This window comes from Sciurus vulgaris, assembly GCF_902686455.1.
Source record: "Sciurus vulgaris genome assembly, chromosome: 3".
Lineage (NCBI taxonomy): Eukaryota > Metazoa > Chordata > Mammalia > Rodentia > Sciuridae > Sciurus > Sciurus vulgaris.
The window spans coordinates 66,544,952-66,562,346 of NC_136463.1; the positions used below are offsets into that span (position 1 = coordinate 66,544,952).

The following is a 17,395-nucleotide window of genomic DNA, read 5'->3' on the forward strand; positions in this document are numbered from 1 at the left end:
AGAAAAGGACTCACACCTGTACAGAGCTGCAGTGAGGCAGAAGCAGCACTAGCCAGCTGCCACACTACCCCTTTGGTCTTCCCCCAGAAAACACTGCCTCTGGGGACATAATATGGGTCTCAGCTCTGAGGATCCAAAGTGTCTGCCTGTGCTAAGCCCAAAATTCAGACATCTGTTCCTTCTAATAATCTGCCCCATGCCGCTGTCTGTATACTTACTTTGGCTGCTGCTGCCGTTGCCGGGAGCTGGAAGAGGGCTGGGGCTGGGTCTGGGCAGACTGTGGGGTGGTGCTGGCCTGGAGCTGGTGGTACTGTGGTGTGGTGATGGGTTGGCTCGGGGTTGTGTAGGAGTAGCTGGGGGTCATTAGTGGTGTGGCCACTGGCTGCTGAGCTGGTGTTGGGAATACCTGGAGAGATGTGGACCAATAAGTGGGCCTGTTTTGATTCACTGTGAATTTCTGGCAGGCTGAAAGAGTGGGCTCAACACAAGGGCTTCCCAGCTGACCCGACCCTGAGCTGTGTATGGTTCCAAACAGGGAGGCCAGAGGGATGACACTGGCTCACAATGAGACCCACTAGTTTTGAATGCCTCAGTTTCTAGTTACTTGAGGGTTCCCAAAATCTCAAAGGACTCTGTTGAAAGATTAGGCTCCCTCTTATTCCCTTTCTAGTCAAATGGGGTGGGGAAAAGGAACATCTGTTGCAGATGGTTCCTAAGGCTAAGGAAGCCCACTCTGCATATGAAGCCCCTTGTGGCAAGATGGCCAGAGATGTCTATAGGACTTGGGTTGGCAGAAGATGTCTGTTCCCTCTTACTACTCCCCACACCATGAGGGAACCTGCTCCCCAAGTCACATACATGGTAAGCGCTGCTGCCCCCTCCACTGCCTCCATAGCCATACTGGCTGGAGGCCCACTGGGCTGGGGTGGCATTAGGGTTCTGTCCCTGTCCTGTCACAGCAGCAATGGCACTGAACATCTGCGAAGTCATGTTCTGGGGCAGGGCATTCACAGCTCGTGTCAGATCTGTAAGCACATAAAGACAAGGATGGCATGTAAGAAGTGAAAGTTCCTCTAGTTCCAGCCTTTCCATAGTTCCAAACCCAAGTACCCTACCTGCAAGGTTGATGTTGGCAGGGGTAGCATTGATAGAGGCAGGTGTCCTTGTTCTGCTGCTGCTACTTGGGGTGATACCTGTAAGGAAATGGCTATTGTTAGTTATGTCCCATACAGAAACCTACTTCTGGCTTCCTAATTCGGGGGCTAGAAGAGGTGCTGAGATAGAAGAAGGGAGAAGGGGAAGTTGCACAGGTCCAGTGAAGAACCTCCCTGTTCCCAGCTGCAATGAGAGCCTATACCCTTCCCCTTTCCTCCAAAAGGCCAGTGATCACTTGAGTCGTGTTCCTCCAACCACACCCTATAAGTCAGGAGATAGCAGAACTCACCTGGTACAGGATCCTGGTAATGATCCTTAAACCATCTGAAGAGTCCATTCACAGTTGGGAAAATTTGCCCTCGGTACCGGAATCCTTCAGGAGTCACTGTTACATATTCTATCCTGAGATTTTAGAAAGAAACATGCATCAGAGTCCACTTGCAGTCCTCTATGAGAGCGACCAGAACAGATGTCTACCATGTGAAGTAGCCAGAATGGTTGCTAGGGGAAAGGAGAGATGACAAAGCCTGTTTTTGACCCTGTGAAGGGAGCTGCACACAGCATAGTATAGTCAAGGCCAAGGAGCCAGCAGCCCTGTGTGCTGCCTATAGGATGTGGAGGAAGGTTTGATGAAGGCATGCCATGTGGGATGCAGTGTGATGGTGAGGGTGAGACCGAGGTCACAGAATGTCAAGCAGAAGGGCCTTCCTGGGTACAAAGTATTCATCTTTCTGTCCCCTAGAAAGTGGTCAATCTGCCCTTATTGAATACTTCTAAGAATAGCAAAGTGGTTTAGAGAATGGGTTCTGGTTGGGAGGCTGAGGCAAGAGGATTCCAAATTTAAGGTCAGTCTGGGCAACATGATGACACCCTGTCTCAAAATAAAAAATAAAAAGGGTTGGAGAGGATTGGAGATGTAGCTAGTGGTAGAGAGCACCTGGGCTGAATCTTCAGTACTGAAAAAAAAAAAAAAAAAAAAAAAAAAAAAGAAAACAAAGGATGGACACTCTGGGTTTAGACTGAAGTCCAGTTCTGGTTTGAACTCTGTCACTTGTCACCTAAGTGATACTGCACCAAGTAAACCCAAGTCTCTACTTCATTTGCAGAATGAAGTCAATAGCACTGAAATTCATAGGGTGGGTATGAGGAATAAGTGAACATGGTACAGCTTACCACAACACCAGAGTACACTCAGTCAAGGAGAATTTATAACAACCAACAGACAATGCTAAGTGTAGCAAAATTCTCACTTAACTTAGTCAAAACCTGCTTACTAAATCTTCTCCAAGTATGAACTCTGCACATAAGGCGAATAAACAAGAAGTCCATGGGAAGCTATCATGCCAAATCTGTTTCTGAATATAGCTCTCCAGCTTGCTCAACTGTTCCTCATGGAACAGTTTCTAGTCCCACAGAGCCCTGCGTTCTATCTTCTGGAGGCATGTTGGTGAAGTCAGAAAAGGCTTCTCAGAAAAGGAGAACAACACTCTGGATGTGTCCAAGTGTTGGGCCCAGAATCTAGGGCTCTTGTCATTTGGGAAACAGAACCCACTAATATAGCCAAAGCTGTGGATCTCATGTGGTCAGTATGTGTATAAGAGCAGAAATGCCGCTGGGCGCAGTGGTGCATGCCTGTAATCCCAGCAGCTTGGGTTCGGGAGGCTGAGACAGGAGGATTGCAAATTCAAAGCCAGCATCAGCAACAGCAAGATAATAAGCAACTCAGTGAGACCCTGTCTCTAAATAAAATACAAAATAGGGCTGAGGATGTGGCTCAGTGGCCAAGTGCCCCTGAGTTCAATCCCTGGTACCAATACATACATACATACATACATACATACATACATAAATAAAGCAGAAGTGCCTATGTCTTGGTGGAGGGCCAAGGGGAGGATGGCAGCAGGGCCTGTGTAGAGCAGGCTGGTGTGATCATCAGCATATGCAAGAGACTCAAGAAAGCAGGGTAAGGAAACCATTTTTCCTTCAGCTTCAGGGTGAGCTATACATTGTAGTAAAGGAATGCCTTGAAGAAGGCAGCCTGCCAGTCACGTATAGACAGGAGCAGAGCAGGCAACACAAAAATGCTCCTGACCCATCCCTTTAGTGTGGGAACAATAGTCAGGACACTGCAACATCAAGTGAACCGCCATATGTTGAGCCCTGGGTAAGGTAAAACAGGGAGAGAAGAGACCACTGTGCCACTCCAGTCGTGCCAGTAAGGTCAGAGGGTGCCTAATGTTTCCCATCACTCGTTGGTAAGGAAATGAAGTGAAGGGAACTTCTTTTTCAGTGCTGATGAATATGTCTTCCTTAGGTGAATCTGTTTTTTGTCTCTAAATCATTACCCTTACTCCCCACCTCCAACCTCCATCTCCTTTCTGAACAGATAATAGGAGAAAGGCAGGCAGAACCAGTGGGGTACAACTCCCTTCTAGCCTGTCTGTGGGCCCCAGCGGCAGCACCTCCTCAGCACCAGTGCTCACCTGGGTTTACCCCGGGGCTGGTATCCCAGGAGGAACTTGCCGGGCAGTTCCTTGCAGGCACAGATGAAATAAGGGATGAAGGTGGGCTTCTCCTTCTTAGTTTTGATGAGCAGCTCCTCTAATTTCTGGGGGTAAAATGAGGGGGAGAGGTTGGGACAGCAGCATGCTTGGTACAAAATGTCTGGTGCATATTTATGTACACTTCCTTTACCACCTGAGCATCCCCTACACTGAAGGGAAAGCATACATCCTTAAGAGCCTGGAAGGTGCCATCCCTCAGAGGTCCTAGGCTCACCTTGCGGTCCCCACCACTGCAATCCTGGTAATACTTGTGGTTAAGAAGGTCCCGGGCAAAGGACGCCATGGGCTGGACATAGCGGGCAACAATCTCATCCAAGTCTTCAAATTCCTATGGGAAGAAAATAAAGCCCCCATATGTCACATCCAGAGGTGAGACTCCTGGCCTTTCATCAAATGCACCCTGAAGAAAAAGCAAGGCAGGGGGTGGGCTTCTTGGTCCTGCTTAAGCCTCACTCTACTGCAAGGTCCCCTCGACTTATCCATAGGTTTGACTCATGTGCAGACACACTGGCTTATGGGGTATAAAGTCCTTTAGGTCCTAACTGAAAAACAGGGAACATCACTAGATTTCTCTTCCTGAACACAGGAATGAGAAATCCAGTATGTGTATGCATACATATGTTTTGTTCTCTTCCTCACTGACTCTCTCAAGTAGTTTATTCTAAAATTTAGAGGACAGGGAAGGAAGGGGAAAAATATATAAAAACCAATAAATGACTCATTCTACAAAGCACCTCCTGTTTCGCTGCTCCACAGCTAAAATATGTATGATGCATCCAAGTTACAACTGTCAGGTGAAAGTAACCAGAAAGGGCTTGTTTCTAGAACTAGGAATGGGGCTGGCAGGTGGACAGGTGTGACTCTCACCTCACTGTTGATCCACAGAGTGGCTCCAAGGCTGAAGGCATTTTCCTTGCCCTCCTCCCGCACATCCACATGCTGGTAGATGCCATCACTGACTTTCCAGGTCACTGTCAGGTGGTTCTCACCCTTGCTGCTAGGCCGGATGATCACATCACCCTGATCCATGGTCTCCATCATCTTTTCTGCTTGTTTGAAATTGATATTATGGAAAGATGGGTGTGCAATCACTCGCTTGATGTATGCTGAAGAGGGCAGGAGAGAAGTACAGATCAGATGATGGGGCTAGGAGATGGCAGCAACCGATTTCTGACTCACTATGGGATTCCGAGACTCTTTCATCCACTCTGGGCCTGGATTCTCTGATGTGAATGACATGTTAGCCTACTAGGTTCCTAGGATTCTGAGACAATGAGGCTTTAAGAGTTACAAAGCCTTTGCAAACAAAATGTGATCCAAGAGACCCTGGGTTCAAGTACTACCCATGACTCCTTTTCATGATGATTCCAGACCTCAGCACCCTGAAACTGAGCACCCACTCCCATCGGGAGAATGATACACATCTACCCTTTGGTCTGAGTTCTACGGCAGCACTGCTGCCAAGATTCAGGGTGGTGGGCATACTCACTGGTCCGTTGCTGCTTCCGTTTCATGTCCTCCTCTTGCTTGTGGTCTGCTGCTTCAGCATCAAAGTCATAATAAGTGTCCTTGGGCAGTTTCCACTCATTGTTCCTGTCCACAAGGTCCGAGGTACGGCAGGTCAAGTCTGCACTGAACTTCTCAATGTCAATCTTCATGATGCGGCAGTGAACAGTCATTCCCACCTAGATCCACAGAACATATGAGCTGGAAGGGACAAAGATTATCTAGCCCTATGCCCTACTTCACATATGAGAAAACCAAAGTTCAGGCAGAAAGGTGGGACCTGCTCAAAGACTGCCTGCTATTGAATGGCAGAGGAGTAGTCAGGGAATGAGTGTGCTATGCAGACTACACATCAAGCCCTGCAATGGTGCCTCTCACTCTAGGCAAGAAAACCAACTGGAGCCTGCTAGAATTTATCCTGTCACTTGCACTCTTTCCTTTTTCCATAAAGTTGCCTGGTTACTGCTCCCAGGATCTGTCCTTTTTGGAGGGGAAACAAAATGATAGCTGTTTTCTGTACCTTATCCATGTGAGCCCTTTTGTCAGTCATTCTGCATGGCCCTCCTCAAGTTGCAAATCTTCCAAGATTTGTTATTAGGAATGTTTCTCCCTAGCCCTTCTAAGCCCAAACCTCTCCTGGTTTATAACACTGAAAACCAGAGAATTAGGCAGATCTGGCCCTACCCATGTCACTGACTGGATGATCTTGAAAAGACACCTGAATTTCTCTGGGAAAAAAAAAAAACTCCCATTAGGTTGTGGGACTAGAGAGAGCATACATCAATGTGGGATGCTGATGTTTAGTGGGTATGTAATAAATGGTAGCTATGGCAGGATAATACTACAAGCCACAGAACTTAGAGAAATCCTCTTAGGCCAGAAACCATTTGAAGGTATCTTCTGTGTTCTCTGGTTCTGCTGGGGAAGCCCAGATGTGATCTGTACGTGGGCTATGCCACACTTCCTTTCCATCTCGTAGAAGGGTAATGTCTGGCCTTGGAGATATAGGCAGAGACTTCCTATTTTGCAGCATATGATGGTGGGCCCTGTTTTCTGCCCTCTGCCTAAGCTGCACTTTCCCACAATGGAAGAGAACACTCTCTGAAAGGGCTGGCAACTGGCAGAAAATGCACAAAAGCAGTGGACAAAAGCTGCTACTCATTCAGATGTTTCTCACCCTGGTTTCTTCCAGCTAGTTATAAATCCTTCCTCACACTCTCTCCACCAACAGCTGCTGAGGACAGAGCTTAACTTCTAGGGGGGACAGCCCAAAGTAAGTCTAACTGGCGTGGCTAAAAACTGTCCTTTGTCCTTAGGCCAATCATTTACCTTCACTCGCTCCTCTGGCCGCTTTACCACTTTGTCACTGAGGAATTTGGTGGGGATGAAGCCAGTGACACCATTGTCTAGCCGTGTTTTGACACCAATGGCCTGGCCTGGGCATGAACCACTGTCAAAGTGGTTCCAGACCTGAAGAGGGCACAAGGAGAAAAGATTCATTATTAAGATTCTGGAGATAACATGTTCAGAAAAGAGCAGCTGGGTTGCTGCAATTTATTTTACCACTGAAGTCTGACATGGGTATGAAAACATGACTCAGTCACCTGCTGGAACATATACAGCAATCCTTGACTCACAGCTGATGCTTGGCACCATGGGCTACCAGGTGAATCTCTCATGCTTCTCTAACCTACAACCCTCTAGCTCCAACTGAGGCCGCTCCTGTTTTGTTCTGTTCTAGCAAGCATCAGGATTGTCTGTGTAAGCCTTCTCAGAACAATTCACTAAGTGAACCAGACATCCTTTGGCTGTCCCTTGGACAAATAATACCAGCTTCTTCTACTGGATAAAATTGAGAAAATCTGCCTAATTATATATTAAAGCCCAGAAAAAGTCCTCAGGTAGCTTTAATGACATCAGAAAGGCAGATGATGTCTACAGGAATATGGGGAAGAGATAAAATGTTAAGAATATAAATACTGAACCTATAAATAATTTCTTTCTTGCAGTATTGGTGACTGAGCTCAGGGACTACCAGTGAGCTATATCCCCAGAACTTTTTATTTTTTACTTTGAGACAGGGTTAGGCCCAGGCTGGCCTCTAACTTGTGATCCTCCTGCTTTAGTCTCCCAAATTGCTGGGATTAAAGATACATGTGTCACGTTCAGCTTCTACAGATATCTTCTAACAAGAATGTATAGAGACGCTGAGCCTACCCTATAGGTAAGAAGTGCATATTCTTATTTCCATAATCTGGTGGAATGAGCTATCCAGAGAATGGGACTAGGTAAGTACTCTAGAATAAAGGAAAACATAAACTTCTCAGAAGCATATGAAGGGCTTCACGTTAAACACTTGTGTACATTGTACCCTCGCTTTCTTCTTTGTGTACTTGGTAAAAGCAAGATCTAAAATATCTTTGATTCCTTTGTAGATCACCAGACCATTCAATTAAAGAAGCCCAATGACCACAATTACGATAACACTGCAGCTCGTACCTCGCTTAGTTCAGGGAAATTGTCCTGCTGACAGAAGGGGCACTGCCACAGTCCTGTCTCATCATTGCGGATGGCCTGGTCATAGCTTTCACCCTGTGGACGCCTGTGAGCAATGCCAGTGACATTGCAGATGATGAGCTTTCCTGGTATCAAAAGAGAACAGGAAAGGAAGAGAACAGGCTGAGAAAACAGGAGTGATGACTCCTTCCCACCTTTTAAAGACAGAACTCTTTTTTTTTTTGCCTTACTGGGGATTGAACCCAGGGGTCCTCTACCACTGAACTACATCATTTTTATTTTTATTTTTAAAAAATTTTCAGATAGGGTTTTGCTAAGTTGCTGAGGCTGAGCTTGAACTTGCAATCCTGCCTCATCCTCCCAAGTAGCTGGGACTATAGGTGTGCATCACCATCCCAAGTAGCTGGGACTATAGGTGTGCATCACCATGCCAGACTCCCACATTCTTTCTTTCTTTTTTTTTTTTTTTAACTTTTTTTTTTAGTTGTAGATGGACATGATACCTTTATTTTATTTATTTATTTTTATGTCGTGCTGAGGATTGAACCCAAAGCCTTACAGGTGCCAGGCAAACGTTCCGCCACTGAGCCACAACCCCAGACCACTATGTTCTTTTTAAAAAGTTTTCCTGATCTTTCCTGCCTACACACAGGCATGCCTTGTTCTGTTGGAATCACTGATCTCACTGCTTAGTCTGAATGTATACAGTAAATGTTCCTTATTCCTGACCATATTGTCCTCCAACTAAAAATATAGCCCTGGAACTTACCAATATAGAAAGTCTCTGGTGTTTCTTTGGTTAACATATTGAAGATCTCTTCTGTGTTGGGAGAGCGGTAGGCTGTTCGGAGGTCCTTATACCGACAGCTTAGCTCTGCCCGGATGTCATATAATGTGATGTGTTTGTCGCCGTAGCCCTGAGGAAGACACTCATCAGGAAAAGCCTTGCAACTATTCCCCGACCTGAGCCAAGGGAGAATTCAATAAAGGAAGCAGGCTAGTTGGCTCCTGTCAGGGCCTCTTCTCTTCTTTCCTAGGCATTTAGTAAAGGTCATTTTCTTTTTTTCCATTTGAGATGGGTTTTCCCTATGTTCACTGTTGCCAAAGCTGGCCTAGAACCCAGTAGTTGGTGGGATTACAGGTGTGCACCACATGCTCAGCTCTATTTTTAATTTTGAGAGAGGGTCTTGCTTAGTTTCCCAGGGTGGCCTTTGAGCTTGCAATCCTCTGTCTAGCTTCTGCTTTCTGAGTAGCTGGGATTAACAGGCATGTGCCACCATGCCTGGTTAAAGGAGGTTTTCAAAATTAGCCAAAGGGCATTGCTGTGTATTGAAAATGCTTCACGAAATCCCCTGTGTAAAACAGATAAATGCAAAGCTGTACTTGGAAAGAAGAAGAGACCTAGAGGAAACTGTAGTGATGAAACCCTCCTAACTCCCGCCTCCTCTTCGTAATTACAGTCATTAACATCAAAGACTTCCTTGGCTCTTTAAGAAGCTAAAACTTTTCTTGAGAAACCTGCTAGAGTATGCTCAGGGAGAAGAGAGGATCAAGTCTGCTGTTCTATTAGCACAAGGGTTTCTCTGGCCACCTGTGATGGGTTTTTCTGCCAGGCATTCCATATTTTCACCCACCTGTCTCTCCAGCTCTTCTGCAAAGGCATCGAGGTCCAGGTCTTTGAGTCGCTCTGGATTTTCCAAGATTTCTTCAAGGGCTCCTGCAGGATTGGCATCCTCAGCTGATTCATCGTATTCTAGGGCATCTACGGCCATCTTCCTGGCCCACTCATAGGTCTCAGGGTGAACACGAGAACCATCAAGGACTTCAATGTATGAGTCAGTGCTGAAGGAAAGGCAGAAAAGGAGCAGGATATAGAAGGAGACGCTTCTAGGAGCAACCCAAATGTCCACCAATGGGGAACTGGTTAAATAAATCAGGGCACCTCCATACGATGGAACACCATACAGTCATTAAAAAGAAATGAGGTAGATCTATGTGTGCTGATATGGGAAGATGGCCACGATATACTGATAAGTGAAAAATGCACTGCAAAACACTATGAACCATATGATCCCATTTTCATAATAAATGGGTAGTTAGTAAATGCATAGCAAAAATAAAATTTAGAAAAACTATAATATACATAAAAATTGTTATGGTAGTTATCTCTGGGGGGTGGGATTATGGGGGACTTCCACTTTCTGCATAATATTTATATATGTTGAATTTTATATAATGAACTTATATGAGTCTTAAGATAAAACAAGAAGGGGGAAAAAAGACCTCTGAGAATTTGCTGACAGCTATTTTCCCCCATAAAGCCTTCCCAGGCTGGTCTTGCCCGTGCACTCACATGGACCTATGTTATTCGTGGAGTGTTACAGCAAAGCTGAGTGGAAAATGAAGTTTTAGAACTTGAAGCCTATTTCCCCACTGACTTCCATTACTGAATGAGGAGCTATGTGCCCGTGGAAAAGATCCTCCAAAGACTGAGTTGATAACTTCTGGAGAGGAAGAGGTCAATAGTGAAGTCCAAAGTCCAAGTGAATAGAACTTTCTCTCAATAACATCATCTTAAAACATAACAAATCTCTCTCCCCTTTCCATATCTGTTCATACCCACACTTTTTCCGCAATTGCCCCTGCTATTCCCACCCTTATATGACTGCATCAAACCAATAATAACAAAATAAATTTGTGTTCACTGAACAGAATCTGTTTTCTGTCCTTAATTTATAAACTAAGTTGGTTCTTTTATGTTTCTGTCACATGAAAAAAAACCTCGCATAATTGTACTGATCTTTTCCATAGGTCAGGGGCTCTTGACCAAAGAAAGACTCTTTTTTATTTTTTCTTTAAAACATTTCCTAATTTAAATGTCTTGGGGCCCTTTGGCAGCCCTAATCCCCTGAAACTCCAAATCAAAGCCCAAAGGGAATTTCTCCTGGCCCATCTAGGCAGAGGGCATCACCTGTCCCCCAGGGAGGCTGTGTCAATCTTGAGGAAGCCAGCACAATTCATGAAGACTTTGGGACCCATGTGGCACATGGTGACCAGCTGGGTCCGGCTTTCAAGGCGCGTATTGTTCTGCTTCAGGATCTAGAGGAGAGAGCTTGAGTGAGCCAGGGCAGTAAGCACACCCTACCTCCATAGTTTGCTTTTGGGCCTCTCTGTTACCCCTCCATGACTCCACAACAGAAACTCTGCTCCACTCAATATCTAACTATGCACAAAACCACATTATCTACCACTAAAATCATTTCTTTAATGAACTACATTATAGCCATCACACTATCTATAATTAACAAACTTTGAAGTTTGACATAACAAGTACTCATCTTATGAAAAAGAATATTACCAATATTTTTGAAGATCCCTGAATACTTAAAGAAATGCTGACTGAAATCCTTTTTATTCCCACTGGAAAAATTATTCCACCTTAGATTTGCATCTAGCATTCCCTTGCTTTCTCCTATTTCAAATCATGGCTTATGGCCATCTTTTCCATGACCCACTAGGGTATAGTAGTGAAGAGGACAGCTTTGGCCACCTGGTCTGAAGTGGTGACTCTCACTAGCTGAGTGATTCTGAACAAGATGCTTTACCTTTTTGACCATGGTCTTCCTGATCTATCAAATCATATTGAAAAAGTATATCTTTATATGCAATGAAATGGTAATTTTTAAATTTTCTGATTTAACCCAATCCTACCTTCAGGAGATGAGTCCCTTTACGAGGTCCCAGGCCACAGACATACTGGATCAAAGCCTGGCTGTAAGGATGTGCAATGGCACGGTTGACATCGACCCCGACTTCATTGACCCGGTTGATAAATTCACAGTACAAGGCGTTCAGCAGTTCCTCTTTCACAACATGTTCCTATTGACATATAGCAGGCAGGAATAAGGTTACTGTGCTTTTTTGCTTGACTAGCCGGCCTGTCAAATCTACTCACCTGCAAGGGGTGAAACTTGAGACACAGTATGTCTTCATCAGAGCTGCACACTTGAGCAAATTCTATCAGAGGGTCTTGGATGCGCCGAGCCAGAGAGACCGCCTGTCTCAGTACAGGAGGGTAATCCCGGAACTCTGCCTAGAGTCAAATGAAGGTTAGCAGGGCCTTAAAGTCCCCTCATACCAACATCAAGAGGAAATTCAAACTATTCTGGGTTGAAGCCACTTTCTCTTCTTTTTTGGGACCCTTTTTCTTGGAATCAGTTTAACCTCAGGAGTTCCCAATATGAACTACAACTGACAACATGGAAAATTTCTGCACATGTTAAGTGAACAGATACAGGGCTATTCTAATAACCTTTTCTTTTTTTCTGTACCAGGGAATGAACTCAGGGGTGCTTAACCACTGAGTCACATCCCCAGCCCATTTTTGTATTTTATTTACAGTCTTGCTGAGTTGCTTAGGGCCGTGCTAAATTGTTGAGGCTGGCTTTGAGCTCATGATTCTCCTGCCTCAGCTTCCCGAGCTGCTGGGATTACAGGTGTGTGCCACTGTGCCTGGCTTAAACCTTTCTTTTCTAATTAAATATATCTAAGATTAATAGCACTTGTCTGGGCACGCCCTAAGGGTGGGGCTCCAGTATTACCTCTGACTTCTTGCTGTTCATATAGAGAATGGCCAATTCGTTGTCAACCAGCTCCACCCCAATAGAAGACAGTTGTTGGCCCTGGTCCAGCTCATGCACAATGCGCTTCACATCCTCAATCAACATTTGGGCATCCCTATAGGGATGAGGAATATTGGTCAATGGATATATTTTCTCAGGGATGGATCGTCTCATGTCTGAGATGGGGTGAGGAGCAAAGAGCTTTAAAGACAAAGAGGAACAATATCCCTTGGCCATATCAACCATTACAGGCATATGCCAAATTCAACAATAAGGGATGAGTGACTTTTGGTCATGGCCTTCAACCAGGCCTGGCCAAGTGCCTCTACCTGTTCTCTCCTGCAACTGTCACCACATGAGGCTTCTTGTTCAGAAGAAATTTCTTAAGGGTTTCAATGTCTTGAGCCTGGATTGAAAGAAAATCAGAGCTGAATGGCTCTGAGCATGGAGATTTCAGGCAGTTTTCTCTCCCTATACAGCTTGAGAGCTTTTAAGATCAGAGAACAGCAAAAGCTAAAAGTCTCAGAGAACATCTGATTCAAGTTGCCACCAAGGATCCATTCCCTCACATCTGGCCAGCCTGCTTCTGCTTAACCATTCCACTGACTAGAACTCACTGATGACATTAGTAGCCAATGACCACATCTGAAGAATGGAGGCAGGAAACTGTTCTTTTATTGTGAACCAAAAACTGTCTCCCACTAACACTTAGTCATTGGCTCTAGTTCTTCCCCACCACCCACCCTGGTCCTAGTTTTTATCAAGGTAAACAAAGAACTGGAGTTTGCACTCTTCTGGGTGAGGCACCTTGGAAAAGGTCAACATGGGAAGTATATCTCTTTATGTTCTTCAGGACAAAGATGTGGAGTTCCTATTACAGTTCCTTAGGTCCTAACTTCTAATGCCTCACACACCCGATATCCTGTAGTTTTTGTGGATTCCTATTTCATTTCTGGTGTGATTTCTGCTGAAAATCTAAGTATAACAAAGTGAGGGAGGTAGTAGGGTTACCAAAAGCGTCTGGCACATGATATGAGATTGATAAGCAGGCTTATCTGGGCCCCAGGGAATTTCTCACTGGTGACATTTCTCTAAAATCCCTAGATTTCTAACTCTAGTGCCATTTTGTTCCTCCTTACTATAAATGTTGCACATCTTTCCTTTTCTTGGGGTGCTCTCAACTTTCCTTACCCTGTTAATTTCCTAAGAAGAATAATTCAATACCTTTCTGTTCATCCCCCAAATACAGCTGGGCTATGCACAGATGGTCTGCTGTATAACTAACTACATGCCCAGTGGGGTAAGTGCCTAAAGAGTCTTTGTCCTTCTTTAAATAGGAAGTTCAATATAAGACATGGTGTGTCATATGCTGTATAAGTAGAACACAAAATAAGGAGCCTTGGGCCTTTTGTTTCAGTATTTTGCACATGTTAATATTTCCTATGATTATTATGCTTCTGAATTAAACTTGGGGTGTGATATAAATACACTTGGGCCTTACTTATATAAATCATGGCCTATTAGGACTATGCTGATGTTCTGATTTCCATTTTAAGATCTTTATAAAAAAATTGTTGGGGCTGGGAAGATAGCTCAGTCGGTACAGTGCTTGCCTTGTAAGCACAAGGCCCTGGGTTCAATCCCCAGCACTCAAAAAAAAAAAAAAAAAAAAAAAAAAAAAAAAAGAAAAGAAAAAAATTGTTAATAAGCTTTTGTTGTTCTTTTTATTTTCACAATCCCAGAGTGCTGGGGACTCGAACTCGGGCCTCCAGCATGAGAGGCAGGCACTCTACAAGATGGGTTATATGGCCTGCTGTTGTTCTTTTTAGAATGGGTAGAATGGGGCTCTGACAATAAAATTGTAAGATATCATTATGGGGGAAAAAATTCAGAAGTTTACTAACTAGATGAATTCAAATCCTCTTTCCCTGGCAAAAGGAGGGTTGAAAGGATCAAGTGGGAAAAGGTTGGCTGCATGCCGCAGTGGCTTTCAGCTCTGGGAACAATCTGACCTAGATGCTAGTGAGAACAGAGGTAGCAAAGGCAGCCCCAGAAGTACACAGGTCTCTGAAAATTCTGTATCAGATAACATGAGTGCCATCTACTGCCCCGGGAATGAGGCTGATCTCAGGTGATGAAAAGTCAGTGACCAGATCAGAGATAATCAGGGTGTTAGATGTGATGCTGCTTATAACACTTATCCCACTGAATTTTATGATGTATATTTGTTAACCACCATCCTGGAGACTTGCCTTCTTTTCCCGCTCTTCCTCTCTCCAGGCAGTTCGCCGTTTGGTAAAATGGGGCAGCCGGAGGAAGTCTGTCACTTCTCCTTCACCATTGACCAGAGCACAGAACACAGGGTGATCTCTGCGGTCACACAGAAAAAGAACAGAGCAATATTCAGTTATGTAAAGCTACAAAAAAGAGAACAAAATGAGGAGTTAGGTAAGAGACTGTGCAGGGCAGGCAGGAAGAGGCAGGTACCTGGCAGAGGAGAAAGCAATGCCTAGAACTCTAATGCCTTTCCCTTGGTTCTCATCCATGAAGTCATCATCTTCCTCTACCTGCTGATCTGGTCGGTAGGGCGCCACTCTCAACCAGTTGTAGAGCTTTCGGCTACAGGCCTAGCAGGGAGACACACAAGACACATTATCATCAGGGTCACCAAAAATGGCAAGGAGGAGCACACTTATGCAAAGAGGTACATTCACATGTGTATATGCTCCTAGATTCTTTGCAGACTTGCAACCCCAAAGCATACTTTGCTTTTGGAAATAAGACAGTGCAGACTGTGACACAAAAAAGAATGTCTTGATGTGTGGGCAAAGGGAGGAAAAAGATCCTCAGGTGGAGAGTTCACACGCCTTGCTTTCATTGCCTCTGAGTTATGCTGCTTGCCCCAGTATTTCTCCATCTAGGTTGGCTTCGAACATGTGATTCTCTTCCCTTAGCCCAGAGCAGTGAGAATTAAAGGAGTACACCATCAGACCAGGCTTATAGTCTCACCTTTATGACATATTCCTTGGCCTCAGCTAGCAGCTTATTCTTGAGCTCCTTAGCCATCTGCACATAGAGGAACTGCTGTAATGCTCGTTCAATGGCCATGGTGCGTTGCCGGTTCCACTCCTGAACCTGGTGGCTGAACTCATCTCGGTAGTAAAACTGTTTAATCTCTTCAAAGTATGTCTGGTCATTGCCATAGCTGGGGAGAGAAATGAACTATGTCAGGGATGGATAAAGGTGACACCCAGATGTCCATGAATACTGTGAGTGAGCCAGGGACAATGGCTTGCTCAATTCTGAAATGGTGGTTCATGAGGTACCCCTGCTTCTACCAGCCTTCCCTAAAAGTTGCCATTCTAGGGCTCCACTTACCCTTCTACTCCCTTCATATCTATGCTGATGTCAATGGTGAGTAGCCCTTCATCTTCTGCCAGGCCTATCTTGAGGAACTGGTCATCTCTCAGTTCTTTAACAGGCTTGTTCTTTAAGTACTTAAAGGAATAAGCGTAATGGGCCTCATCCACATCCTGTATATATTGAGAGGGAATCATTAGCCTATGAATAGGTAGGTCTTGACCCTTGGAAAAAAGACTGCCACTTTTTGTAAGCAGACAGCTCAGCTAAGCAGAAGGCACAAAATTCAATTTGATTGAATGGAGAGCAAGGCCACATCTTGGATCAAAGCCCATTGCCCAGCTCACCTTTCTACCTTTCTTGGTAGGGGTTATATTTAGCTTGGCTCTCTCCTGGAAGGTTTGCCTCAGCACCTGCCGGACAAGGGGCTCACGTGCAATCTGTAGTGCTACCATGTAGCGGGCACCTTCCAGCACGGCTTCTGGAGTAGGAAACTGGCTGTGGGGAAAATAGTGGAGTTGAAGGATGAGGATGTATTGGTCCTCAGGCCTTCTCTTACCGGTCACCTTCATGCCTACCTGCAAACATAATCTTTGGCCAGCTCCAAAGGCTCTGCGGGGAACTGCTCTGTCTCATGCCGTTGGTAGCTGTCCCGGAGGTTCTCCCCAAATTGCTCAGGAGTAAGTCCAAACTTTTTGGCCAGGCCATCTAACAAAACAAGAGTAAAATGTAAGGAAGCACCTGGGCTGACAAGTCTTTTGGCTTTCAAAGTCTAGTTACTGTTCTGGGCATCAGACTTTAAAAGGGCCATGAATGAGCAGAACCAGACTTGTAAAAGGACAATGAAAAAACTGACTTTAAGCACAGAACGCATTTTTACAAGACACATGAGACAGGACAGATTCTTCCTTTGAGTGTGAGTTTCTCATTACTTCAGGAATTCAGGGAGAGGTTAGAACATTACCATAAAGTAGAGGTAGGGGGTGAGGAACAACTGATTATGGGGACCCTGTACTAGGTTGCTTTGGCAATGGATTGGTAATTAACTTTAGATATCCTTTCCTCTTCCTACCCATTAGCCCTCTTCCTAGGTAACTCCCTTGCTGAAGGGTAGAATGCCCAGGTTGGCTGTTACCTAGCCCTGCGCTTTGGCAAATGGTATACATGTCTCGGCGGGAAGCCTGCTTGAGCTCTGGACCCCTCTGCTCCTCGTCTTCGGCCTCTTCACCTTCACCTGGGAAGAAAATGCATAGGGAGTTAAGCTTTTGCGTCCAATCACTCCTAAGAATCTGGCGTGTTGAGAAGCCCCAAAGGGCACCAAGTCAAGGGCACCGCTGGAAATGCTACAGCCATCAAGTCTCCTGTGTTTTCTTTTTCTAGTGCTCACCTTCTTCATCTCCCTCTTCCCTTACACGCTTTAGCTTCTTGCGGCTAGCCTTGGCAGCATTCTGCATCCTGGGGATATCACGGCCATAGTAAAGCAGGAAATGATTATAGACATCTTTTAACTCATCCATTGATTGTACATCCTTGAGCCTGAAGGGAAGGGACATAAGATCTCAGTCACCACTGGGGAATTGACTCAGTCATCACTCAGTTTTTCTATAAGACATCCAATTCTCAGGAGGGAAGATCCGAAGTAGGATGGGCACCTGTAATCTCTAATTACTA

The 17,395-nt window shown here is 45.0% G+C and overlaps 1 protein-coding gene across 3 annotated transcripts in view; it reads right to left on the reverse strand.

Moving 5' to 3' along the window:
• Nucleotides 1–17,395, reverse strand: part of SUPT6H (SPT6 homolog, histone chaperone and transcription elongation factor) — a 32,737-nt gene that overhangs the window by 893 nt on the left and 14,449 nt on the right. For all 3 annotated transcript variants that reach the window (XM_079133098.1, XM_079133100.1, XM_079133099.1), the window contains 25 exons: nucleotides 17,112–17,260; nucleotides 16,860–16,958; nucleotides 16,303–16,432; nucleotides 16,072–16,222; nucleotides 15,743–15,897; nucleotides 15,374–15,569; nucleotides 14,852–14,991; nucleotides 14,617–14,734; nucleotides 12,694–12,770; nucleotides 12,344–12,479; nucleotides 11,698–11,835; nucleotides 11,454–11,621; nucleotides 10,714–10,841; nucleotides 9,377–9,584; nucleotides 8,512–8,659; nucleotides 7,725–7,867; nucleotides 6,555–6,695; nucleotides 5,209–5,404; nucleotides 4,587–4,825; nucleotides 3,934–4,047; nucleotides 3,639–3,763; nucleotides 1,445–1,557; nucleotides 1,116–1,193; nucleotides 859–1,025; nucleotides 219–406 (listed from right to left, as the gene is read on the reverse strand). In XM_079133098.1, the coding sequence (XP_078989224.1) occupies nucleotides 219–406; nucleotides 859–1,025; nucleotides 1,116–1,193; nucleotides 1,445–1,557; nucleotides 3,639–3,763; nucleotides 3,934–4,047; nucleotides 4,587–4,825; nucleotides 5,209–5,404; nucleotides 6,555–6,695; nucleotides 7,725–7,867; nucleotides 8,512–8,659; nucleotides 9,377–9,584; nucleotides 10,714–10,841; nucleotides 11,454–11,621; nucleotides 11,698–11,835; nucleotides 12,344–12,479; nucleotides 12,694–12,770; nucleotides 14,617–14,734; nucleotides 14,852–14,991; nucleotides 15,374–15,569; nucleotides 15,743–15,897; nucleotides 16,072–16,222; nucleotides 16,303–16,432; nucleotides 16,860–16,958; nucleotides 17,112–17,260 (3,645 nt within the window). The remainder of the gene's footprint in view (nucleotides 1–218; nucleotides 407–858; nucleotides 1,026–1,115; nucleotides 1,194–1,444; nucleotides 1,558–3,638; nucleotides 3,764–3,933; nucleotides 4,048–4,586; nucleotides 4,826–5,208; nucleotides 5,405–6,554; nucleotides 6,696–7,724; nucleotides 7,868–8,511; nucleotides 8,660–9,376; nucleotides 9,585–10,713; nucleotides 10,842–11,453; nucleotides 11,622–11,697; nucleotides 11,836–12,343; nucleotides 12,480–12,693; nucleotides 12,771–14,616; nucleotides 14,735–14,851; nucleotides 14,992–15,373; nucleotides 15,570–15,742; nucleotides 15,898–16,071; nucleotides 16,223–16,302; nucleotides 16,433–16,859; nucleotides 16,959–17,111; nucleotides 17,261–17,395) is intronic.